Source organism: Rhineura floridana, chromosome 8 (genome assembly GCF_030035675.1).
Source record: "Rhineura floridana isolate rRhiFlo1 chromosome 8, rRhiFlo1.hap2, whole genome shotgun sequence".
Taxonomy (NCBI): Eukaryota; Metazoa; Chordata; class Lepidosauria; order Squamata; family Rhineuridae; genus Rhineura; species Rhineura floridana.
Genome location: NC_084487.1, coordinates 112851323 through 112878320, shown reverse-complemented (window position 1 = coordinate 112878320; position 26998 = coordinate 112851323). Strand labels below are relative to the sequence as shown.

The window sequence follows — 26998 nt, the reverse complement described above, 5'->3', positions numbered from 1 at the left end:
ACTTAGTGATAGACGTTGCATATCAATATTCCTCTTTTCTTCAAGGGTCGATAATAACTTTTTAATCTAGTGAGAATCTCAACTTGAGTCTCTGGTTCCAATACACTATATGAATCGAGGAGAAGCAGCTCTTCTGGCAAAAAATCAGCTTTTTTTGAATTGTTGTTATTTACTGTCAGTTCTGCAGTACATAATTCTGGTTGTTGTTGAACATCAGTTCCTTTAACGTAATCATCCTGTCCTAAATATAACTTATCTTTAATAGATCTTGGATCAGGTTCAAGATTCTTCTTTATTTGTAAAAATGAACCTGACCCAAGTTCTAACAGTGATAAGAGATTTTGCGGAGGAGCAAGATTTTCAAAGAATCTTGAAATCCATATTTCATGTTCAACAAAACAGCACCTTTTTTCGTATAGAGATTTTACTATGCTATTATCTAAGAACGTTATTATGGCTCTTGCAGTTACATAATTATAAAATAAATAATCTATAGAGATAACTGCATCGAATTTAAGCAACCCAGGGAGTACTCTTTCAACTAGTTTCCAAAAGTGAAGCTTTCGTTCTCGTTGGCTCAACAGACCTTTAGGCTTTGGATAATTTATAAATACTAGTTTGTTTTTATTTAGAACTAGATTCCTTTTTTGACAGATTACATTATTTGGTAGGTTAGTAGCTTCCAAACATTCAGATATTTGATGAGAGGGCTCACTAGAAAAAGGAGCCGATATTTGATTTTTTTCAGTATCCAGTAACTTAACTACTTGGGAAGTTTCTTTAGCAGGTGATTGATTATTATCTGATAATAGATGTTTTGATTCCTTGTGGACTTTTGATTTCTTATGCTTCCTCCTTCGCCTCTTTTTTTTAACCACCGGTCGAGGTGTATCTATTAAGCTAAAAAGTTTTCCGAAATTCATATGAGATTTATGCTTGGATCTGCAATTTTTTATATTTTGAGGTTTCTTGCATTGCTTTGTGGGATGTTTTCTATCACTCATCTTCCTTCTATTTTGTTGTCCATCATCTCCAAACGTTGTTTGACAAGCTTGAGCAGCTTGGACTGGTTTTTCATTGTCCTTTCTGTTTTGATGGTCAGTTTTCATTATAAAGTCTATTAAAATAGTAAGTAACGATATGGATTCCGCAACAAAACTGGAAATCTGGGATAAGGACTGTGTTACCACCGAATTCCATGTTTCATTTGGTAATGTAGTTTTCTGAGCAGGAATCATCATATAAGTTCTTAGTTTATTCAATTTAGATATAGAAGTCAGAAGAGTAGAACTAGATGAGCCTTCGTGATGTAAAAATTCGAAGGAAGGCATAGAGTTAGAGACAATCCCCTCTAGTGGATTTACTTCCATCAGAGATTCATCCTGCATCAGCAATGAATTTATTTCCTTTACATTTATCAACTCTGCTGAGTCATCATTATGTGAAGATTCCAGGGGAGGCATGGAGCTGAAGGTGCGCTCATCCATTGGGTTCCCTCTTGTCGCAAGTTCAGCATGCAGTTGGGAGCTATTCAATTCACCTACTGTTATTAGCTCCTGTGCCAGATTTAGCATTGAAGACTCAGTTCCATCAGTAGGCCATATGCATGGATTACTTATTGTCCAGTTGTTTACATTAGTTTTCGAATTCAAGTCAGTTTTTAGATCTGGCCTCAACTTTACTTTCTCTTCTATGTTATAAAATTGTGTTATTTTTGGCTGCTTCCGCTTTAAGTGTTTTCCTTTGTTGAGGAGAGTCACAGTATCAACGCAGGGAGTAATACCCAGTGTTTTGTAGGACTTCCTCGTTAAGACCATGATTTACTTCTTTTAGTAGGTTCGCACTTGTATCAATAGTAGGGCAAATTCTTCAGAGCTCTATCTTTCGTTCTTTGCATTAGTAAGTTTTAATTGCTACTTACTTTAAGTTTGCAGATATAGGTATTATGTCATCAGCTGCTACAGAGTTAATTGGAATTGTTTCCTTCAGAGCATTTCTTCAAGGATGCCAGTCCACTAATCTCTTCTGCGGTTCCAAGTCACAATAATCCCTGAAGCTAAATCTCTTTGTAAGAGTGTTATTTAATATTTCGCTCTTACAGTTGCAGTTACAAGCTGAAACAATTTATCTTGTTTATTATTTATATACTGCCGGCCAGAGAATGTCTTCCCAACGCCAGACCTATTCCACCATCTTCATAGGACTGCAGTCTTTTAATCTATATTAGCCCTATGTGTACAGTTTGCATACTTATAGCCTGTGCTCAGAATTTCTACTTGATGTGCAGAGGTTGGGAGGAGAGCAGCCAGCAGCCACAATCTTACTCACCCCACTCCATGTATGCACTTTGCCATCTACACATTGTTGTCGTCAAAACATTTGCCATCTACACATTGTTGTCGGCAAAACATTTGCCATCTACACATTGTTGTCGGCAAAACTGATAAAGTGTTGGTCTTGAATTGGTTCAAATCCTTCCTGCCAGGACAGGGTCTTGGGACAAGTCATTTTCATCTCTCAGCCTAACCTGCCTCACAGGGTTGTTGTGAAGATAAAATAGGATGTGTGGACTGCCTCGATCAATTTGGAGAAAGGATAATTTACAAATGAAGCTCATAAATATATAAACATTAATTAGGAAGGTCTCTCAGTGAAGGTAGTTCCTACCTAAAAACTGGGCATGGACTCTGAATCCTACATTTAAGCTAGCCTGGTTCCAATAACTCTCAAAACTCACAGCAACATGTTTAGCCATACTTTGTTTTCTGAAGCACTGACTATGAATGTATTTGAAGGACTTTATCCTAATTCCCTATTTCATCCATCATTATCCAGTTTTAATAAAACTGGCATTGGCTTCTGATTAGGGATGGGTGTGAATTTCAATTCAGTTTGCATTTCAAGCAGAATTTATCAAATTCGCACTTTCTGAAACAATATGAGAACCGAAACACAACCATCCTTCGAAATTCGCATTTATTAGAATTTGGGGATGCAGTTCACCAAGTAAATGACATTTACAAAAATGCATATATTAGGGGAAAGTGTGCACAAAAATGAATATATGAGTGAAAATAACATGCAAAATGGCATGAAATGATGAGAAATAGCTTTGTCAAAACTGCCTACAAAAATGTGTTTATTTGAAGAAATTTGCACTAAAATGGTGGAGAATTATCATGAGGATTTTTTAAAAAAAAATCGCTGATCACTGCAGAAATGTAGAGAACTGAATTTCACACTGGGAAAATGAGAAACTGAGAGAACCAAAACTGACAGATCTTTCCCTACTTTTGATTGATCTGATAATTCTTCACACTAAATTGAGTACTAATGCCTCAGTTGCACAGTATCCTAAAGTGTTAAGAGACATCCGTTTGCTAGCTTTCCACAAACAGCTAGTCCCAAAGAGGCTTTGTATGACAAAGCGGCATAAATTGGCCAGATTCATTGTATACCTAAGAAATGCAAAATGAGTTTCTCTAGGATGCTAAATCTATTTCAGCTGTGCAATTGATTCTATCATAAATCAGGAGCAAATGGGTGATCCATTATACATGTTTTTACTAGAACTGAGAACAATCCACATTTATTTAAGGAAACATAAAAGAGAAGAAACAAGGCTGCTCTTTTTACAGGTGTGAGTAACTTGATTCTCCAGAACATGTACTCAGGTTGACTCATTACAAATGTCTTTTGAATTCCATCATTCATGGGAAATCTTTAATAACCTTCATAAAAGAAAGGTGAGCTAATAATCTCAACTTTTAATGTAACTTTTTTTTAAAAAAAGGCATTGAAATTACAAACAAGATTGTTTTTAAGACTGCATTATCTGTCAGAGTTATACACGCTTTGGGTTTTGTGGAGTAAGCATGGCCATTGGTAAATTATGCATAAGATTTCTGGAATATGCTCTTAAATAAAATTATAGCTTTCATCTTAGATGCCAAACAACAGTCATGCTTTCAGGTCCCTATCAGCAAAATGTCACAGGTAGTTCTAACCTTTTAAATAATTTAAATTGCAATCTAGAAAATACTGCTGCTTCACAGTTTCCATTTATTCAGTGGCATTAGGGAGAAGCCACACATAGGCTCCAGAAAAATGAATGCAACATAGTTCTTACCATAAAAATAATGGACATTATAATAATATGCCGGAGCTCCAAATATTCTACATGGGGCAAATGCCTTCTCACCGCTTTTTCACATCCGTAACATAGAACTTGATTCATGACAAGTGAGAAGCATCTCAGTACTTAGGCAAAGAGCAAAGGCCCAGCAAACATAGAAAACACTGAAAGAGATATCACACCACTGTATTAAGCTGCACTGGTGTATAGATAGACATCAGATTCTCCCCGTCCCCGCTCCAACCCATGTACAGAAACTGACTGAAATGGAAATTGAATCTTATTTGAACACTGCACCTGTGGCACAGCTCTGATTTTCAACAAAGGGAAACTGCCAGTGGCTCCGGAAGAATGGCCAGGGGTGCCCCAGCTGGCTCCCAGTATCTGCTGCCTGAGGTGATTGCCTCACTCTGCCTAATGGTGGGATCAGCCCGGGTCAGGAGGCTGCAGTAAAAAAAAGCTGGGGGATGAAAAAGACAAGGGTAGAGGGAAGATGATGGGGTGGATCCAGAGGAGCTTTCGCCAGTGGAGTTCCTCTGTTCAAGTTCCTCTGAATACAACTCCTTGTAGGATTCTTTCCAGTACACTGCAGCTCAGCACTTACATGCCACAACATGCTAAATATGCCAAAACATAACCATAGGCCATAATGGAGCTCACTTCTCTGCCACCGCCATCAGTGTGCATAGGAAGGAATTACACCTAGCTGTTGGGAGAATGGGAGGGTTGTGCCCACCAGCCCGGTATCATGCAGCTTTCCCTTCTCCATTTAGTCAAGGAATACAAGCTCCAACATCAGTACTAGGACCCAGCAGGTTATTCTTTAAGGGTCTGTGACTCTGAGGTTATTGTTTAATCTGAGTACTTAACCTTCATCCATCTGGAACCCCAGATGCACTTTTCATTGTGTAATTTATACAACGAACTAGTCTGTGACATAAATTGGATATGAACATAAATACACGTTGGAATTTGCATCTGAATGTTGACAGCAGCTAAATGGGGGGCGGAGAGGAACCTCCTGCCCAAAAATACCCTAGAAGCCCGGGGGGGGGGGATGCCTTTTATTATGTAATTTACACATGAATAGACCTATTTTGTCCTTCTAGAACGTGTCACAAACTGTCACCCGTACAAAGCCCCCACAGTTCAGCCAGTTACTGTTTACTGTTTTCCTTCCTGAAGCAAAAAAAAATGCACTGGGGTCCCTTTACTCAATATGCATGGAGAAAGAGCCAACATATACTGCTCAGAAAAAGTCTGTCATCTCTGAAGAAGTGGGTTTTGGCTCAAGGTGCTTTGGTAGTGTCAAGCACACTTGTAGTGGCCATCCTTCCATTGGAAATTTCATTGGGGCCCAAATATACCTCCAAGTCAGGCAAGTGGGGTTTTTTTAACAGTTAGGATGAAAGTTAATGTAACAGTATGTTGCTGCAATAATGTGTGAAAACAGATACATGCCTGATCAAGCTAAGGAGAGCTGCGTGCATACCAGGAACTAGTCTGTGGCATAAATTGGATATGAACATAAATATGCATTGGATTTGCATCTGAATGTTGATAGCAACTATATCGGGGAGGGACCTCCAGTCCACGGGTTAAACTTGGCCTGCCAGGCTTCTCGATTTGGTCCAGAAGGTCATTTTTGGGAAGCCATACCTATCCACCCTACACCTGAGGTCATGTATGATGTCAGGTGTGGGAATGGGAAGGGCAGAAATAGGAAAGGAATAATTGGGAGCTTTAAGCAGGCTCCCAGTTGTTCCTTCGCTGGAGCAAGGCACGCTCCCACTTGCCCAGCAGCTGATGGGCTGTAGGAGCGTGTCTTGCTGAAGAAGGGGGAGGCATTTTCCATTCAATGGAAACCTCTTCTCCCTTCCAGCAGTGCACTTTCAAGCTGCCTTGCACAGCTTCCAAGCCACACGGGGAGGCTTGCAAAGCCCTTTGGCATCCTCTCCACATTTCTCCTTTGCACCTCTGACATTGGTGACAGTATGACAGTAGCCTGTGTATAAGCTGCTGTTATGAGGACTGCTTTAATTTGTTAACTTTCACCAAGGAGCCCACCTATGCTGGGGGAGGTGGGGAGAGTTCCATGCTGTGAGAAAACACACACTGCAGCACCTTTCCAGGCTGTCTCTTCCTGTCGGAAGGAAGGATAAAAAAGGTAATAAGATATCGAGTATTTAATTTGGAAGCTACAATGCCCATGTAAATAGGAGATGTCACTTTCCATGGGGTAATTAGTCTCTTTCAAGAGGTTTAATTATAAAATGCATTAAGGAGACGATAGACAGCAATGCCCTTTGTGCTCAATCACTGAGGGCTGTTTTTACCATTACATTTCCCCACTTAACGTAGGCTGAAAGCCTGTGCATGCAATTACATTCATTTCTGGTGCTGCAGGGAAGCACCACACCTGTAATGAGTTTTTTTGTTGGCAGAGGCCTGCTCATTCAAGAATGGCGCAACAGTCAACTTCCTTTTAGTTAGGCTACTGTAATTGCTTTGACACGTCATAAACCAACCAGGCGCATCGTCTGAAAATATTTACTAACCCACTAAACATTTCTGGTAACCTGTGTCTATCACAAGCTCCAATTAACACCTGTCTTTCCCATGGACCCACCACAGGTCATCTCTTCCCTCAGTATTCCCAATATTTCCTTCAGTTCCAATTCCTAGATCTTAATTACATTGCTGATTTTCCAGCCTGCCCTCCCCTAGGACTACTTCACACATATGTTTCCGCCTCAGAAAGGGATTCTACTATGTAGGAGAAAGGGATGAAACGGATTATCTAGATCCATTTCAGTCTGGTTTCAGACCTGGTTATGGGACGGAGATGGCTTTGGTTGCCTTGGTAGATGACCTACGCAGAGAACTGGACAGGGGGAGTGTGTCCCTGTTGGTTCTGTTGGACCTCTCAGTGGCTTTCGATACCATCGACCATGGTTTACTTCTGGGTCGCCTTACCGGGATGGGACTTGGGGGCACCGTTTTACGATGGCTCCGTTCCTTCCTGGAGGGGCGAACCCAGAAGGTGGTGCTGGGGGATTCCTGTTCAACTCCCTGGCCGTTGGCCTGTGGGGTCCCTCAGGGTTCAGTTTTGTCCCCCATGCTACATGAAACCGCTGGGAGAGGTTGTCCGGAGGTTTGGGGTTCGGTGCCATCAGTATGCAGATGACACCCAACTCTACTTCTCCTTTCCACCTAATTCCAAGGAAACTGTCTCGGTTCTAAACCAGTGTCTGATAGCAGTGGTGGACTGGATGAGGGTGAACAAGCTGAAGCTTAATCCAGACAAGACAGAGGTGCTCCTAGTCAGTCAAAAGGCGGATCAGGGAATAGGGGTTCAGCCTGTGCTGGATGGGGTTACACTCCCCCTGAAGACGCAGGTTCACAGTTTGGGTGTGCTCCTGGACTCAGCCTTAAACCTGGAGGCCCAGGTTTCTGCGGTGGCCAAGAATGCTTTTGCACAGTTAAGACTAGTGTGCCAACTGCGCCCATTCCTGGAGTTGTCTGATCTGGCTACGGTGACACACGCCTTAGTTACATCCCGCTTAGACTACTGTAACATGCTCAACGTGGGGCTGCCTTTGAAGACTGTTCGGAAACTTCAGTTGCTGCAACAAGCTGCAGCCAGAATGTTAACTGGGGCTAGTTACAGGGACCATACAGCTCCCCTGCTGCAACAGCTCCACTGGCTGCCAGTCTGTTTCCGGACACAATTCAAAGTGCTGGTTATGACCTATAAAGCCCTACACGGCTTAGGTCCAGGCTATTTGTCAGACCATATCTCCCTATATGAACCTGCCTGGGCCCTGAGATCTTCAGGAGAGACCCTTCTCACGATCCCAACACCTTCACAAGTGTGACTGGTGGGGACACGAGATAGGGCCTTTTCGGTGGCTGCCCCTAGGCTCTGGAACTCCCTCCCTAGGGAGGCAAGAATGGCCTTCTCTGTGCAGTCCTTCCGCTGACAGCTAAATACTTTTTTCTTCTGGCAGGCCTTTGGAACTGAAGGCTTTAAGGGTAGTGATTGAAGAGGATGCTGTATGTTACTGTTTTACTTGTATGCTCCTAAACTGGGTTGCAGTATTTTAAGTGTATATCTAATTGGTTTTAACATCTTAATAGTTTAATCCTGTTTTAATGCTGATCTTATATGTTTATATGTTGTATATGTTTATAGGTTCTTAATGATATGTACTTATTTTTATCTGGAAGCCGCCTTGAATTCCAGTTTGGAAAAAGGGCGGGGTATAATAATAATAATAATAATAATAATAATAATAAAGGGTGGAAGCCATGTGTGGATTATCACTTCTGATGATGTGTGTATTTTTTGCTGCATGTACAGAGCGCATAGCATGCACAGTCACAGACAACCATCTGTATCTGGGGTGGGGATGGCTGTAACAATTCTGAGACATTTGAGGTTCTATTTTGATTGCCCAAAAATCATTTAGGGGGAGCACAGCTGTGTTTCTGGGGATATGGTCAGACCCAAACACTGGAGGAAGGGGAGGCTGTTTTCATACATGCCTGTCTCTGTCTTCTGTAGAGGCCCTTCTTTAAGTACCCTCTTGCTCTGTCACCCCCTTGCATATGTCTGCGGGGGGAGGCTGTTCTTTTATGATGAAGTCAGATGCAATAAGGTTTGACACCAGCTGTGCTAATTAATGTGGCTTTTATTCAAATACCAGACTATTAGCATTATGTTAAGACCCATCAAACAATGCATTACCCATCTCAGTTAGTGGGAAGTGGGGAGACGGGAGCACACACACCCAGCAGTGAGGGGAGCCTCAGGGGAGCCAGTCTACTTTCCCTTCCTAGACCTTCACAGAGTCTGTACCTTTGATATGTGCTGGTTGGGGTCTATGGATCTCTGGACCTGTGGAACCCCTGTCTCTGTCTCTGTGCTGTGTCTTTATAGTTAGCAAGCAGTGAGTAGGTCAGATTACCAAGGGTCACAGCTGGTCCAAGTCAGCTGACCTCCCTCTGTGTGACTTCAAAGGATGACTCCTCAATTGTTTACTAGATGTGTCATGACCTAAACACAACATGATCATGTGCTGCTTACCATCTCCTGTCTACTTCACAGGATACTTCTCACATAACTTATCTGCTCCAGACTTGTGGGAAATGACCTAATAGGGAAAGGAAGTATGACCTCCTGTGGGACAGGTCACAACTTCATACTCTTAAGCTAATTAGTACACATCTCTTTACGATGGCATATTAAAAGCTTCAAGAGGGCATTGCAGGGATAATTGTTGGATTTCTATACACTTACAGACCCATAATGTCTTTGACAATACATCTCTTTAGCACAGATATGTTATGTATTTACATAAATGAGCAACTTTTTCTCTGCTGATGCCCCAACTTTTGAATGCCATCCTCTGTGAAGTGCATCTGACACCAACATTTCAATATTTTCTGCAACAGATTAAGACATTTCTATTTGCCCAGGCGTTTTAAATGACATTTTAGTTTGAAATTTGCCTTTCTCTGCTTTTTAGTTTTATGTTTTTAGTTTGCCTCTTATTCTTGCGGTATATTGTTATGCTTGTCTTCTTATCCTTCTTCTATTAGCAATAGGCAAACCTCCACAAACTAATTAGGATGTATGATCAGCTGTACAATGACGTTGCAAGATCCTTGTGTGCCTCTCTAAAAACTACTATTCCCCCCACAACCACAAAAAAACACATCCCCTGCGTAACTTGCCAAACCACAATCCCAGGAAGCCAGTGGGTAGAGCAACCAAGAATCCTGAGTTCTGTGGGATCAATATAAGCCTGCTTGTCTGAGAAGACTTGAGATGTCAAAAAAATCAATAGATATTTTCCAATCTGATTGGTAAAATATGGTGGGAAGGGTATTAATGATTTACCTGCTAAATAGAAGTAATTAAAACACTACATACAAATAGTGCATACATCTGAGTCTCTTTATTTTAATAGTTTTTAAAAGCTTTACACTTTTATTTGTAATTAACTTATCAATAATAATGTCACTTAGATGCTCCCTAGGAATATTATCTCCTCATTATTGTCACAAAACAGGCCACTCAATTTCATAGCTCAGTTGTTCTAGTGCATGGCTGGAGAATCTGAATTAATCTGAACTGAAATGACTTTTTCTTTAAAGCGATGCACTCCCCTATTTTCATAAGTGTAAAAGAAAAGAGTAATTAAGATATAACTTGTAATTGATTACAAATTATTTTTTTGTGAGTAGGACACTGGATTGTGAGAAAGACTAGTTTTTATTTTATTTTTGTGTTGACTTTATTTTATTTATTTATTTATTTATTTTATTAAGCTTATATAGTGCCCGACTAGCAAACAGCTCTCTGGGCGGTGAACATAAAAACATATACAATAATAAAATTACAGGATCTAATACAACAAGTATATAAAAGTACACCATCTAAAATAAACTTACAACATTTACTCAAATTAACTTAGATTAAAATGCCTCAGAGAAGAGAAAGGTTTTAACCTGGCACCGAAAGGATAATAGTGTCGGCGCCAGGCATACCTCCTCGGGGAGACTATTCCACAATTTGGGGGCACCACTGAGAAGGCCCTAGATCTTGTTACTACCCTCCGGGCCTCCCTATGGGTCGGGACCCGGAGGAGGGCCTTCGTAGTAGACCGTAGTGTACGAGCCGGTTCGTATCGGGAGAGGCGTTCCAGCAGGTATCGTGGTCCCGCGCCGTATAAGGCTTTATAGGTTAGTACCAACACTTTGAATCTGGCCCAGAAGCATATTGGAAGCCAGTGCAGGCGAGCCAGAACAGGTATTATATGCTCAAACCGCTTGGTTCTTGTTAGCAGTCTGGCCGCCACATTTTGCACTAGCTGTAGCTTCCGAACCGTCTTCAGAGGTAGCCCTACGTAGAGCGCGTTACAGTAGTCCAAACGTGAGGTTACCAGAGCATGTACCACTGATGTACCACTTGAAGCAGCTCAGTACATTATTTGGTGGGCATGGCATCCCCCCAAGCAAGTTCTGATCTGAATGTTAGGCCTCCTGGGTGAAAACAAAAAAAACCATACATTAGTTGTGCTTCCTCTTCTCTTGCATCAAGATAACATTCAAGCCACCCTAAACATCCCCTCTGGTCCTTGGTCCCCAGCCACCTTGGCACCCAAGCCTTCTGTTTCCTGAAGACATCTCCCTGAAGCAGCACACAGTCACTTCTGATTGCCCCATGACAGGTTTTCTGGAGCTAAATTGATCGTATGCTTCCCTCATAGAAACTGTTGTTTTGTTATCCAACTTTATGTGTCAGATCCGTCCCTCTCTAGTCAAAATGTTCATGAATGGAGCACCCATTGGCTGGAACGTCACCAGTAACTATAGGAATGTACAGTGTGTTCTGTAGAAACTGTATTTTTATCTAACCAGCATAGGAGAAGAAAGCTGTAACCAAGCAAGCAGCAGCAAATGGTCTTCCAGATATTGCCAAGCACCAATGTGGAAAAAATGGTTCATCAGGCATTTCCATCTTTATGGAAATTGCCAGAAGGAATCCCAGTGAAAGCAACTGCCAACTATGTGGGCCTCCACAAAAAGATCACCTATGTGCATGCCATAAATTTTTCCAATCAATAGAAACTTTTACTATATTTGAGGCATTTTTTTCTTATTGGAAAAACTCTTGTTGCTGGTTACATTCTAATAGAGCACAGAGGCTGGTATCTATTCTGCATTATAACCATGTGGGCATTTCATGGTTAACTGCAGGTACTCAATATTGTCATGAATTAGGAACTTCCTTCTCACCCTTCTGTATCCCAAGTAGAAGAGGAAAATTTGTGATGGGGCAGACTCATATTCACCTTTCTTTCAGGAAACCTGCCAATCACCCATATGGAAGCAGTGACTATTGCTTTTTCCAAGAGTGATCCTTGTACAGTTGGAATCAAGCTCTTCTTGCCCCTTGGAGTCTAACCAATGCTCTGTTGAAGTTCAAATCCCCACATACCCAGTCACTGCCTCGCAGCCTCATGAAAACCCTATTCATAGGGTCACCATAACTCGGAATTGACTTGAAGGCAGTACATTTACATTTAAGGAGATAATTGATACAGCATTTAAAGGGATATTCTGACAAGTGAATATCACAAGTGATTTATGTGTAAAGGCTGGTCAATGTGTTCAGCAAAATCACATAATAAAGTCCTCAAGGGAGTCGGGACTATAGCACTTCAGAATTTGGATTGAGGATTAAATTTTTGAATGTTTTACCCAGATTTATTGTTTTTTAAATCACTGCATATAGAGAACTAGCATATCTGAGAGAGGGCTAGTTCAGAATATTTCTCTGGTATAGTTCCTTATATACAAAGATTGCATAGTAGTGATGTTGTTTGTTATGTGTGGCTCCACCATCTGCAATTTTCCAGGAAGGAGTAAAACTGGTATAGCCAAACATGTTTCTACTAAACTTTTTAATATAGCCCAGGAGCAGATATATAGTTTGCTTTGCAGCCATGCTGACATTACTGGAAACCATGCTGGCAAATTGTTGGAAAACTGGGTGATCGTTGTTGTATAAATTATAAGACAGCATGTCTGAATAGAAACAATCTTGTACTGAGGACCCTCAAAATTTGCTAGGATTTCTTCTTTTAAAGAGTTGGGGGCACAATTCAGCCAATATTAAGTATTCTTCATTCTTGTTGATTTCAACAGAAGGAAGTTAAGCACATCAATAGTATTTACATAATTTGCTAACTTTGGCTGTTTCCCCCCAGTTTTTCCCCCTTACTTTATTGCATAACTTCTCCAAGCAAATGCAAAGGCCTAAAATATGTGAACTGATATGGCATTATTATCATTATCATTATCATTATATCCCACCTTTCCTCCAAGGAGTTCAAGGCGGCGTACAAACATGGTTCTCCCCCTCCCAATGTTATCCTCACAACAAACCTGTAAGGTAGGTTAGACTGAGAGACAGTGAATGGCCGAAGGTCACCCAGTGAGCTTCATAGCTGAGTGAGATTTGAACCTGGGTCCCCCAGGTCCAAGTCAGATACGCTAACCACTACGCAACACAGCCTTCAGTTTAAGAATGGATTGGCCATGCTTCTTGAGTAAAATGGCTTGTTGTTATAGTATCAGAACAGCTCTAAAAAGAGGGGAAGCTTATCCTGTTCCACATGCTGAGGACCTTTAGAATTTCCCAAGCTGCTCAGGATACAGGGCAGAATGGTTCCATTGTCTAGGTTCTGAGTGTCTGTTTAAGTTACAGTCTGAACTAAAGGTGGCTTAAGGGTCAGGGGTATTACATTTGCCTTAATTCAAGGCAGGAGGATATGTTATGTTACAGTATCTGTGCATCCAAATGTATTAAAAGTAATGATGTATGAATTACATTATACTTTGTGTGTGTGTTTATACACATCTAAAATTAAATGCTTCCTTTACATTTGTCTAACTTGGCATCCTTTTTTTATCTGACAGGTGGGGGATCAAATAATTGAAATTAATGGGGAAAGCACAAGGGACATGACACATGCCAGAGCAATAGAACTCATCAAATCCGGTGGCAGGAGAGTGCGGTTGCTATTGAAGCGCGGAACCGGGCAGGTCCCAGAATATGGTGGGTTTTCATTTTTTTATTATTATCAATCTGTGGATCTTTTATGTTTGAAATTACATCTGTTCAGTGCTACGCATCAACTGTGAATGCATCCAATCAGTACAGTATCCCTCTTGAAGTGCATGCAATAATGTTTACTTAAATCACTGTATGCCTTTTATACCAACCTAGCAACAGAGGTAGAATTGCATTATGCCCAACTATACTGGCCCCCAAAGTCCCATCAGATGCAATGCTTAAAATCTGTGGCATGGGAAGAGATACTATAAACTCCTAAGAAGCATCTCATTAATGATGTACACATGGCTTTTTTCATGTACAGAGCTGCATAAACATGGTGGGAGAAGCATGCAATTCGATTACTATCAAAATAACCTTTTCTAGAATCAAACATTGGTGAATATTTTCGTCACAAGAGATTTCCAGAGTGTGTTTTCTTTTTCTGTAGATGCTTATTTTGCGTTAGTTGCAGTTTTTGCTGCTGTTTGATCAGTTTCATTTCTGTGGGGGGGAGTTATAAATTGCTTTTAAGGTAGTGGTTTTAATAAGGTTTTAACTGTTTGTTTACAATTTTGAAAAATTTGCAAGCTGTTCGGGGAATTTAATGGACTGGAAAGGAGGAATACTATACAAATTAGGAAAAGAAAGTATAAACTTGTATAATATAAGAATAACTGGTTTTGTATGTTTCCCACCAGTATAACTACCAAGCAAGGACTAAATTTTAATATCAGTTTTTCAGTATGCACACAGGGACAAAAATACTTACTTGGAACTTGGGAGCACCTTTGTTATGCCTTACATGGGACTCTATCCCTTACCTTACTTGTGTATCCTTCTGCATGTGCTTCTGTGAACATGGAAGGGATATATATATCTTTCATGTTATTTGTTAACTATTTTAATTTAGGGAAATGCAACTGGGAAATCAGAAACTTGTTTAAAATAAAAACATTTGTTGTTTTCAGAATTGCAGCAAAATCTAACTTTCATGTTCTTTTTTGTGCCTAATATATTGAAGAGGGGGGAAATAGGAGTCTAAATAATTATTTTTACAAGTTTCTTTTCCAAAAAAGTAATGTTTGATTGCTTTTGAGCAGCATTAAGATAGATTATTTGTCTGGCAAATGCAAGCATTTCACTAGGGCTATTAAGTGTAACATATGCTGGTTACTGGTTTTACACAAGAAGGTAATGTGTGCAATGCTTTTTATGGTGATTCACCCACAGACTTGTGTAATGCAAAGTGTAAAACTAGTTTGTAATTACATGAGCTCATCAATGAGTTAAATCTCATTGCATTTTTCTCAGATATGCTGATATACCTCATTTGCCAAAAGAGAAAAAAGAAAAATATTATCCTAAAAGCATTTCTGATTGATATGTGTCTTTAAAAAAAAAATCTCCAGGCAAAGAAATTTGATAACTTCCCTAACAAGTTTGGCCATAACTGAATTGTTGCATGGTGGGCTGAAACACTATCTCAATTCTTCCCCCCCACCTCTGATTCTTTATTCTGAACGGCCCTGATTTACCTGCCTCTGGCTATATAGGTAGATAACATTCATAAGAGTGAAGAGGAGGGAAGAACTGAGGAGTGAAAACTTACTGTGAGCAATATCCTTGGGAGAAACTTGCTGCTTTGAAGGCAGGTGGGATGCAAAGAAAGAGAGAAAACGTGTCAGGATGTTTTTTTTAAAATAATAATCTTGGAATCATGGACAACCATCAGACAAGATGAACCATAATCCCCAGATTTCCAGTTTTTCAACTTTCATATATTATAAAAAATAAGAGAGAAGGTTTCTAGCATTTATAGAACCTTAGATGATAAAAGACAAAATGTAAAGGCACTAGTCTTTTTAATTGGGGGGAGGACTAGACTGTCCTCCCTTTCAGTGTTTTTTCTGCCTCCCCCCAAAAAAATTCCTGCAGACACTTGTGGATCTATGCAAAAATGCATATGAGTTGTACTAGAAAGGGGAACTGAGCACTGGGTTAAATTGAGTTTCACATTTCATATTGTTGTATTGTTAAACATTTTAGAGACTGCTAGTCCTCATTTCCAAGTCCCAGATTTGAGAGGTAGTATCTTTTTCTAATGTACACTTAAACATGCCACCCAACATTTTGGCTTGCATTTTAGGACCCAGTTCAACTTGAAAAGGGGATGCATCCCTGTCATTGCACTGAAGGGCTAGGCCCTGGAAATCTAGGAGATAAATGAAGTTGGCCAATTTCGCACTTCTAAATTGGTGAGGGGGCCAATGGGCAACATCCTCACAGAACCTTTTCATTGGTGACTATCCGATGTGTATTTAGACAAGAACTCAGCTACGTAATGACTGCAGATAAGGGTTTGTTTCATAGAGGTGTGCTCCAAGACTAGACTAGATTAGATTTTTCCAGTGAGTCCTCAGCACGTTAGTAATTACATAATCAGTACAAAAATACCATTGAAGTAACATCACAAAAAGTAGAATACAGTCAGTGGTCTTGCACGCAACTCGGTGCTCTTGCACCACTTCAGCCTTCCACCCTGTTCTGCAGTGTCCCCCAAATCTAATTTTAGGCTCACTGGAGGGACTTTAGAGGTATAAGGAGGAAGGAAAATAGGCAAAAAATACCTCCCCTCTTCTTCTGTTTGCAGAGGCAGCCACAGGTTCAACAAGCCTTCCTTGAACACAAGGGCAATTAGATTCCACCAAAAATATCAAATGAAAGGACGTGTGTCAATTAGACAAAGGGTGCAAGGCTATGGTCTTCTTCCCCTTTCCCTCCCATTGTTTCCTGTGGGAAGGAAAATATAATACAAAACATTTAAAAGCTGGGGCAAGGATGTAGGAATGCTCTGCAATCTCAAGCCCAACAGGGTTAGATAAGGTGGTAGAACTGCCTTCCTATTTTGCCCCACTCACCTTAGGATTGTGTTGTAAGGATGGTGCCCCAGGGGCCATAGGATAGATCAGTTCTACCCCTCCATTGCCAGCAGAGACACAGAGGGAGATCCAATGTTGCAGCCTCCCTCCCCACTGCCGTCAGCTCTAGCAAAGCCTTGGGCCAGCCAATCTCAGAGCTCCAACGTAGGAAGGGCCCCGAAAAGGACATGTCGAAGACATTCTGGGAAACAGCTTAGATACGAAGGAGTCCCCAACTAGGGAAATAAGGAGTCATGCTTTTGAACATTATTTTAAAAACCAAAAAAGGACATAGGAGCACAGAGTGTTCTTCTACTCTCTCTTCTGCCTTGCCAACTCAAGCCGGGCAGGACATTGAATATGGGAGTAGGACCACCTTTGCATTTCCCTCTCCCACCCTTAAGATTTCACTGTAAAATTCATCTGAGATTATAGACTGAGAGGAGCTAATTATATAAACATGCAATCTCCATGTTGTCTCTGGGAATTCAGTATTTGGGTAGAAAGAAAGAAAAGATTCTGTTAAGAATCCAAGAGGAGTAGGGGAAAACCCTTCACTGTTCATCCGCAGTCATTCACAAATTTAATCAGGAGGATCTCTCTACAGGAGAAAAAGCTATGATTAATGCTCTCAGAGTGGAGTTGCCTTCTCAGAAGGACGAACCAGCTAATAGCTTAAGGAAAATGTATGTTGTATATCCACCTCAAATCTTGAAAAACATTTATTGAGAATCATAATCACTAGAAGAACCGAAATCTTCACAAGGGAGAATGAACACTCTCTGCTGAGTCAAAAAAATATTGACTTGATGACAAATGGCTTCAAAGCAAATAATTAGAGGAACGGCAAGGCATCTTTAAAATACACAGAGCACTAGGTCTGCTATATATGGGTACATACCCAACAAGTGATTTTCAACCCCCCTTAAAAGGGGGAGGGGAATTTGATATATTGAGTGTATATCCATACAGATGTATGCAGATTCTGCCCATATTACAGGTTGTAACCATTACAGTACCTGGTGACAGATGTACATGAGATCCAGTGTAACTCTAAGCACAGAGGATTAGCCTTCCAGGCATGAGATTGTTTTACTGCTTTATTGTTAAGAAGATGATACTGTTTTATTTTGTGTTTGTGGACTTGCTTATTGTATTTATTGTTAACCCACTGTGTGTGGGAGGGAGTTAAATGGCTTAAAAGTGCCATTAAATAAATAAATAACCCCTAGGTCAGTGTATGAACTGATCCTTAGATCTAAAACAAAGCAAAACAACACACGGCAGCCCACAGGAATGTTTTCATTGTTTCTAAGCTGTAGATTGAGTACAAGCTGATTCAGGCCAATAATTAGTTGTCTTCCTTCATTTGCTTAACTTTGAAATGGTGACCAGCCTCCCAGTTTGGAAAAAAATGCACTTAGAATCCAATGTGGCATCTTCTAAGATGTAATTTCTGCCTCCCAAAGTTTCATTTTGGTAGCTGACTACCGTAGCTAAGTCCTTATCTTGTTTTTCAGAAGGGTAGCTCAATTTTCCAGCTACCATGGAAGCTTCTGAGATGTACTACAGTGCAAAATATCCCCATTAAAGGCTCTTATGCTTGATCCAGAATTAGGAATAGTATCCAGGGCCAAAAACGAATGCCTTTTTATTTTTATACTAGCCACATAAAATGCTACTGTACAGTATGCAGCAAAAATGACAGGTAGTTTGGTAGCATGTTTAAATCAAAACAGAGGGAAAAAACATTATGAATATTGACATATTTATTTTAAACAATTCTATCCTACCTTACTTTCCATTGAAACTCAAGGCAGCTAACAGATTAAATAAAAATACAATATCACACACACACATACATATATTTTTAAAAAACATATAATTAATAATATATGGGGTGCAAGGCCGACATCCAGGATAATTTGCTCAGGTGCAGGGGGGGAGAACTCATTAAAATGTTCTTGAGATCATGCATCTCAAGGGTTGTATGTTGTTCTCCAGTTCTACAAAGTGAAATTTGGGAGAGAGAGAGATGAAATGGATGAGCACATTGAGCTGCAAGAAAAGTGAGGGAAGAGCATGAAAAGTGTTCCAACTAAGGGAAGACCATAAAGAAACCAGAGTAAAAATGCCCTCACTGGAGTCAATTTCTCCCAAGGACTGACTTTTAAAAAATAAATGCATATTCATTTGTCACAGAACCAACCACTGAAAACTAGAATTCCCTTCCAGCAATTAATGGCACCTCTCATCAGGAAATACTGGTTAATTTTCAAATTATATTTGTATGATGCAAAACTGAAGCATTGAAAACTGATTGATGGTGGCTTTTTTTGTGATAAGGATAGGCCTGGCCTATAATTACAAGCACCATGTCATTACTGTATCTTCCACCTTGAAATTTGAGCCATACCACTAATTTGTACTGTTACCTGGCCTAGAATCCGAACATTCATTTTTTTTAAAAAAAGCAAGTCTTTGGCCCTCATAAAACCATAGATATGAGGCAAATGTGCAGGCACTAATTTTAACATAGACCCTTATGTTCGTAAGACTGTATGTGCCTGTGTTAGGGGCCATTACAAAATAACCTGCCTCTAACTTTTTCCCGCTCAGAAGCAGCTGCAGTGACTAGAACACAGATCAACTTTTCCTGAGTTGTGGAGGTACTTTTTCCTGTTTAGCTTCCTAATGCCTAGGCCAGCCTTTCACAAAGTGGTGCCCTCCAGATGTTTTGGACTACAACTCCCATCAGCCCTGGCCAGCAGTTAATCTCAGTTTAAAGTCCCATTCCTCCTCCTGTCCACTTCCATGTCCCCTAACTTTGATCCAGGCCTGCACAAGTTGTGAGCCACCAGGCTCAAGGCAGCCCACTCGCTATGTATTTATTGTGGCTGCCAGCTGCTTCACATTGCAGCCGCTGGGCAGGCAAAAACTAGGAGATTTATGAATCTTGTAGAACCCTCCATTTTGCTTGGTGGATCACATGTCATGCAGACCTGTCCTAACCCACACCACCTCCCAGGAGTATGCCCTGCCAGCTCATACTGAAGAACCAAAGCTGGTGCTTATTGAAACTTCCCCAAAGTAGTTTCCTTACACAATGACAGTGGTCATATGTTGATTAAAAAATAGTCAACAAAAAGCCGCATCCAGTGCATACACTCTCATATCAATGTTGCTGTTAGATCACTGTTTTTCTTGCCTATATGTTTATTTTGAATTTTTGTTGATGTTGTCACTCATGGTGGTGTTTTCATTACTGGATTTTGCGATGGGGTGTGTGTGGGGGGGTCCATTACCTTTTATTTGCGTTGAGCTTTTAAATGGAAAGGCCAAGTATATCATTTATCCCAAGCCTTTCCATAAAAAATGTCCAAGGAAGCAAACAACAGCAATAGAAAATAACCAACCCACAAGACATGATAAGCAATAATACAATAAACACATATAAAAATCAGAGCTGCTAACAAGTAAAAACTGGCAGCTGGTTAAAAATATAATTAAATTAAAAATACAGATTAAAACACATAACAGCAGAGAAGAACAAATCTGCTCTATAGGCCAATGCTGTTTAAATAAAAAAGGGGTTTGCCTGCCCAGCCATCAAAAGGGGGGCAAGATGATCCTTCCTCGATAGGGAGTTCAAAAGGGATTTTCCATAATTGGCCTCTGTCAACAGCCTACAGTAGCTGAAGCATTCTTAACCAGCTGAAAATTTCCAAACAGTCTTCAGAAGCAGCCCCACATAAAGCATGCTGCAGTAATCCAAATGAGATATAAGTAGTGGAATGGAAGCATTTGGCATATCAACCTCAGATGAGCAAAAGCCCTCCTGTCTTGGCCACTGTTCAAACCTGGATGGATCCAGGAGTTGGCCCCAAACTGCAAAGCTGATACATCCTTCCCCTCTGTATGCACATGGCGGGATCATGCCCATTTTTAATGAAGTTGGAAACACGTGCAGTTTCAAGTCAGTTTTGGGTTTCCATCCCACTTTAAATGTTTGTCAGTGTTCTGACTTATGATGCCTTTGCAAAGTACCTCAAGATTTATCTCACATTTCTTTAGGATCTGTGTCTCAAATATGTCTGTAGAGTACTCATTCTTTCACTAATATTGTCTGCATGCCTCTTCTGTCTGACTTGTACTAGAAAAAGAAGTTGGCTGTTATTTGTAATCATCTTACTCAGCTGTTCTAATGCTCTAAGAATTCTTAATAGTAATAATAATAATAATAATGTCTTGATGTCACTGGTTCTGTTAATTCTAATGATTGGTCCTAGGCTGTTCCTCCCCTTCCTTTAGGAATGGTACCTTCCAACCTCTCCATGTGCATGAAAAGTGACAAGCATGGCTCCCCATATTTCTACTTATTGGGCCACCCTAAAGACACGGTGTGTAAACTCTGCATGTATATTATTGTTCTCTAAATATGCTTTCATTTTACAGAACTGTTTTAACTGAGTCTTTGCCAAGTTTCCTCTTACATCTTAGCGTGTTTAGTGCATCTGTTAACTAGAATCTACTTGAAACTGTAAATATATTAAGATTAGAAAATAGCTTTAAAATGCATATTTTTAAAATAAATCCTGGAACATATATTTTGATTTAATAGATTTTGCATCCAAAAAGGACCAAAACACAATTGAAATTCATTTTCAAATAAACACCTCATGAGCTGCCTTGCACATGCAAGGTGTGTGAGAGATAGAACTTCGAACTGTAGAAACGTCATTCTCTTATTCTCTTAGGAGGCTTGTGGTCTAATGCATGTTTATGCAGGAATGGTCACACTGTATTAAATGGAACTCGCATCCATATACCTGCAATCGAAATTAGATTGTCCCAACTGGCTTATCTTTGCCGAAATGTTCCCTCCACTTCCCGTCTCCCTAAAATGTTTGTATCATTTTGTCATGCTTTGCTGATGTTCAGTGTAGTACTTTTTATCTGTTAAACAATCCCCACAACACATCCAAAATCAAATAGATCATCTCATATTTAGAATCATATCTATGGAATTTCCACTGCTTTCCTAAAAAGAACACAATACGTTTTTATATAAAGAAATGCCTTTTTAAAAAAAAACATTTACAGGTAGGCTACTTTTCATTGCTCAGCTCTCACTTTCACAGTATCATTAAAAAGAAAGCCTAGAAACATTCAACGTCCTCAACAGAAAATACAAACACTGAGAAGATAAGCTCTTGTTCATCGCATTGATTTCTAGGTGAGGTATTGGCTTCTGAGTAGACATTTATTGGACTGCACTCTAATTTTCTTGTAGAAAATAATACGGAATCTACAAGTGCTTACATTGCTGGGTTGTGCTAATGGAGTTTCCCATTATAAAACAAAAGGAATGAAAACTAAGATGACATACAAAATGTAGCATTCCATTATAGTATCTATACCACTCTGTTTATTCAGTTTATTCATCTTTAATTAAGAGGTCAAAGTAAAACACTTTCTGCTTGGATGGAGTTTTCAGCCACAACATTTTTCAGAATGATTTTTTCCAGTTCTTGAATAGCCAACACTGATGACTTTCAGATGTTCCTAGCTTAAAATTCATGCAGACAAAAGGCATGGAGCCAAAATAGTCTGTATCCCATTATTTATTTCCACTTTCATTTGCGCATCCCAGAAAGATATGATAATTTGGGAGATCAGCTCAGGAACCTGAACCAAGCTGTGAAAATTAACTGAAGAAAATTACATTGCATTGCATTGGCTTTTTATTTAAACATTTTCAATGCCAAAACATGTCCAGCTACATAGTCAGTCCCTATGTACAAATGTGGACAATGTCCAAAAGAATCACTCCATAATATGAAGATATAGAGATGAATCCAATTAAACAAGTTGCACCTAAGTATTTGTTGTTGTTATATGCCTTCAAGTCGATTATGACTTATGGCGACCCCATGAATCAGTGACCTCCAATAGCATCTTTCATAATCCACCCTCCTCAGATCTTGTAAGTTCAGGTCTGTGGCTTCCTTTATGGAATCAATCCATCTCTTGTTGGGCCTTCCTCTTTTTCTACTCCCTTCTGTCTTTCCCAGCATTATTGCCTTTTCTAACGAATCATGTCTTCTCATGATGTGTCCAAAGTATGATAACCTCAGTTTCATCGTTTTAGCTTCTAGTGACAGTTCTGGTTTAATTTGTTCTATGACCCAATTATTTGTCTTTTTCGCAGTCCATGGAATGCACTAAGCTCTCCTCCAACACCACATTTCAAATGAGTTGTTTTTTCTCTTACCTGCTTTTTTCACTGTCAACTTTCACATCCATACATAGAGATCAGGATTACCGTGGTCTGAATTATCCTGACTTTAGTGTTCAGTGATACATCTTTGCATTTGAGGACCTTTTCTAGTTCTCTCATAGCTGCCCTCCCCAGTCCTAGCCTTCATATTTCTTGACTATTGTCTCCATTTTGGTTAATGACTGTGCCAAGGTACTGATAATCCTTGACAAGTTCAATGTTCTCATTGTTGACTTTAAAGTTACATAAATCTTCTGTTGTCATGACTTGAGTCTTCTTGACATTCGGCTGTAGTCCTGCTTTTGTGCTTTCCTCTTTAACTTTCATCAGCATTCGTTTCAAATCATTACTGGTTTCTGCTAGTTGTATGGTATCATCTGCATATCTTAAATTAATTTTTCCCACCAATTTTCACACCTCCTTCATCTTGGTGCAATCCCGCTTTCCGTATGATATGTTCTGCCTGTAGATTAAACAAATAGGGTGATAAAATACACCCCTGTCTCACACCCTTTCCGATTGGAAACCAATCAGTTTCTCCATATTCTGTCCTTACAGTAGCCTCTTCTCCAGAGTATAGGTCGTGCATCAGGACAATCAGATGCTGTGGCACCCCCGTTTCTTTTAATGCATTCCTTCATTTTTCATGATCTACACAGTCAAAGGCTTTGCTGTAATCTATAAAGCACAGGCAGATTTTCTTCTGAAATTCCTTGGTCTGTTCCATTATCCAACATATGTTTGCAATATGATCTCTGGTGCTTCTTCCCTTTCTGAATCCAGCTTGGACATCTGGCATTTCTCACTCCATATATAGTAAGAGCCTTTGTTGTAGAATCTTGAGCATTACTTTACTTGCATGGGATATTAAGGCAATAGTTCGATAATTACTGCATTCCCTGGGATCCCCTTTCTTTGGAATTGGAATATATATTGAAAGCTTCCAGTCTGTGGGCCATTGCTTAGTTTTCCATATTTCGTGACAAATTTTTGTCATAATATGGGCAGAGTCTGTCTCAGTAGCTTGTAGCAACTCTGTTGGTATACCATCTGTTCCTGGTGATTTGTTTCTTCCAAGTATTTTAAGAGCAGCTTTCACCTCACATTCTAAAATTTCTGGTTCTTTTTCATATGGTTCCTCCATGAATGAATCCATCATCCTTGCATCTGTTTTGTAGAGTTCTATAGGTGCACAATAAAATGCTTAAGTCCCATGTATTTTGGGGGCACATAAGCACAATTAACATTTACTGGATTCTGTACAATAGCTTCAGTTTCACTATACAAAAAAGCCCTTTCCAACTCAGGGGGGACTATTCTTAACTTTATTATTTACCTGTTATTTATTTGTTAAATTATTTATTTTAATTATTTATTTGTTTTAAAACAATGAAACAATGAAACAAAAGTGCACAATTAAATGTGAAAGTCCCATTATTTCAATTAACACAACTATTTTTGCTCAATTGTGCTGAATAACTTTATATTCATTAGATAAAAAATATTTTCAAACTCACTGGAAGCTATTATTTATTATTATTTAACAAATAAATTATCAACTCAGTGTATTAAATATATACACTTTTAAAAAATGAGATCACTCCTGATGGCAAAGTCCACTTGCATAACTGAGACTGCAATCCAGAAGCCATTGAAGATTAAAAGTAAAAAGATTTCTGATTGTAGCCTGGTTTGTTTTACCTGTTTAGTACAGCATAGTAAATGGTTGAGAATTAATGAAAAAATCCCCATTCAGTGTTGTAAATGTGTGTTTCTCTACAGTTCTCTAGAATATTAATACACTTATCATGGCAAAGGCATGTCATAATAATCTATCCTACTTACAAGTATTTAAAAGGCAAAATCATTGCAATGTAACTTCCCTTGTGATTGTGCTTTCCTTGTATCTTATTTCTTTCTCTACCTGCACGCTGCCTCTGTGTATGCAAATTAAAGGAGTTCTACCTCTCCTCATTCTCTGCAGCAAGCATATAGTGCTGATCCGATATTGAGGCTGGATTAACAATTATGTTTACTAAACCATTACTAAATTGTTCAGGGTTGTTAAAAAGGGATGGCAAAGAGCTCCAAAAGGACCTCTCCAAACTGAGGGCTTATCCACATGGGAGCATTTCTTCATAGCAAATACCATCATAATAGATTTGCAAGGTCCACACTTTGTGCTCAATGGTAGCTTCAAATCCATTGTTTTCCATTCACACAAGTAGGTGTTCCTCTGGGAAGGATTTGTGTCACTGATTCCTTGTGGCCCCACCCTCTAATTTTACATTTTTACTTCCTCTGGTTGCTCAGTTACTGGGCATGTGCAAATATTTTTGACCTGAGCAGTATTTCCACTCCCTCCTGCCCACTGCTGCCTAAAGTCTGGTAGTTGAAAATAAATGGGGTCATCTGACCCTCCCTTCTCTGCTGCCCCTTGCTTTTTCTGAGTTAATTTTTCCTCGCTGGAAAAACAAATCAGCATAATAATTGATATTTTTTTAAAAAATAAATACCAATATTGATATTTCCCCAAAATATCAGTATTGGTATCAATATTTTTGAGGTGATTTTTTTTTTAAATCCACTTTAGATTTTTTAGGAAATAAAAGGAGTGAAGAAATAAAAGGAGTGAAGGAAGTTTGCTCGGGGAGAAAAGGAGGAAAGAAGGGAGGGTTGCAGCAAACTGTGAAGGGGGGAGGACAGAGCAGTCAGAAGCTGCTAGATAAACCATCAGAAACAAAATGGAATTCATGGGAGAGTTAGTGGGCAGAGAAAGGAGAATAGCTGAAAGTAACGATTCACCAGCCCACTAAAAACCATCGAACAAACTGTATTCAAAGATATATGGAATGGAGTGGAGCCGTATTGTTCTAAACTTTTTGTATTATCAGCGGATTGGGTTAGTATGGATTTATGGGGGAAAGTGCGCGATAGCTTCTGTTTGCCAGTAACATCATGTGAAACATGTGAATTAAAGGGGGATGCAAGTAGCACCAAACACACACTAAACCACTGTGTAGATGAGCCCTGAATGACTGGGTGGTAAAATGGCAAATGAAATTTAATGTAAACAAATGTATAGTTATGCATATTGGAGCAAAAAAATCTTAATTTCACATATTATTGTTATATACGCTCATGGGGTCTGAACTGGTGGTGACTGACCAGGAACAAGACCTTGGGGTTATAGTGGATAGCTCAATGAAGATGTCAATTCATTGTGCGGAAGCTGTGAAGAAGGCAAATTCCATGCTAGGAATTATTAGGAAAGATATTGAAAATAAAACTGTTGATATCATAATGTCATTGTATATATCTATGGTGCGGTCACATTTGGAATACTACGTACAGTTCTGGTCTCCTCATCTCAAAAAGGATATTGTAGAGTTGGAAAAGTTTTAGAAAAGGTTTGGGAAAGAGCAACCAGAATGATCAAGGGGATGGAGTGACTCATCTATAACGAAAGTTTGCAGCATTTGGGGCTTTTTAGTTCAGTGGAAAGACAAGTCAGAGGTGACATGATAGAATTTATAAAATTATGCATGGCATGGAAAAATTCGCTCCCACAAGAGGCAGTAATGGCCACCAATTTGGGTGGCTTTAAAAGAAGACTAGAGAAATTCATAGAGGATAAGGCTATCAGTGGCTACTACCAATGATGGCTATGCTATGCCACCCTAGTCAGTTTGTCGGTAGCTGCAGGAGGGAAGACAAGTGCTCTTGCACTCAGGTCCTGCTTATGGGCTTTGCATGGGCATCTGGTTGGCCACTTTGAAAACAGGATGCTGGACTAGATGGGCCACTGGCCTGACGCAGCAGACTCTTCGTATGTTCTTATGTTAAGTACCTTTACAGAGTGTAGCTCTAGCTAATCTGAGAGCCTTCCTGTGGTTGATTATCTGAATGTTTAGAGCAGTGGTTCTCAACCTTTTTTGCTCCATTCCCCCCTTTCACCATTGTTCAGAATATAATTCCCCCCTTCCCAAGATAGTCTCTCATAGCGTGTTGACGTTTCACGAGTGACGGTGGTG

At 39.7% G+C, this 26998-nt stretch overlaps 1 protein-coding gene across 24 annotated transcripts in view; it reads left to right on the top strand.

Moving 5' to 3' along the window:
• MAGI2 (membrane associated guanylate kinase, WW and PDZ domain containing 2) overlaps positions 1-26998 on the top strand; it is a 1014264-nt gene that overhangs the window by 955533 nt on the left and 31733 nt on the right. For 19 of the 24 annotated variants that reach the window (XM_061582129.1, XM_061582109.1, XM_061582110.1 and 16 more), the window contains one exon: positions 13628-13766. In XM_061582129.1, coding sequence (XP_061438113.1) covers positions 13628-13766 — 139 coding nt within the window. Of the gene's footprint in view, positions 1-13627; positions 13767-19303; positions 19354-20973; positions 21085-26998 lie in introns of those variants that run through there. The other 5 variants (XM_061582128.1, XM_061582133.1, XM_061582132.1 and 2 more) reach the window with 3 other exon arrangements.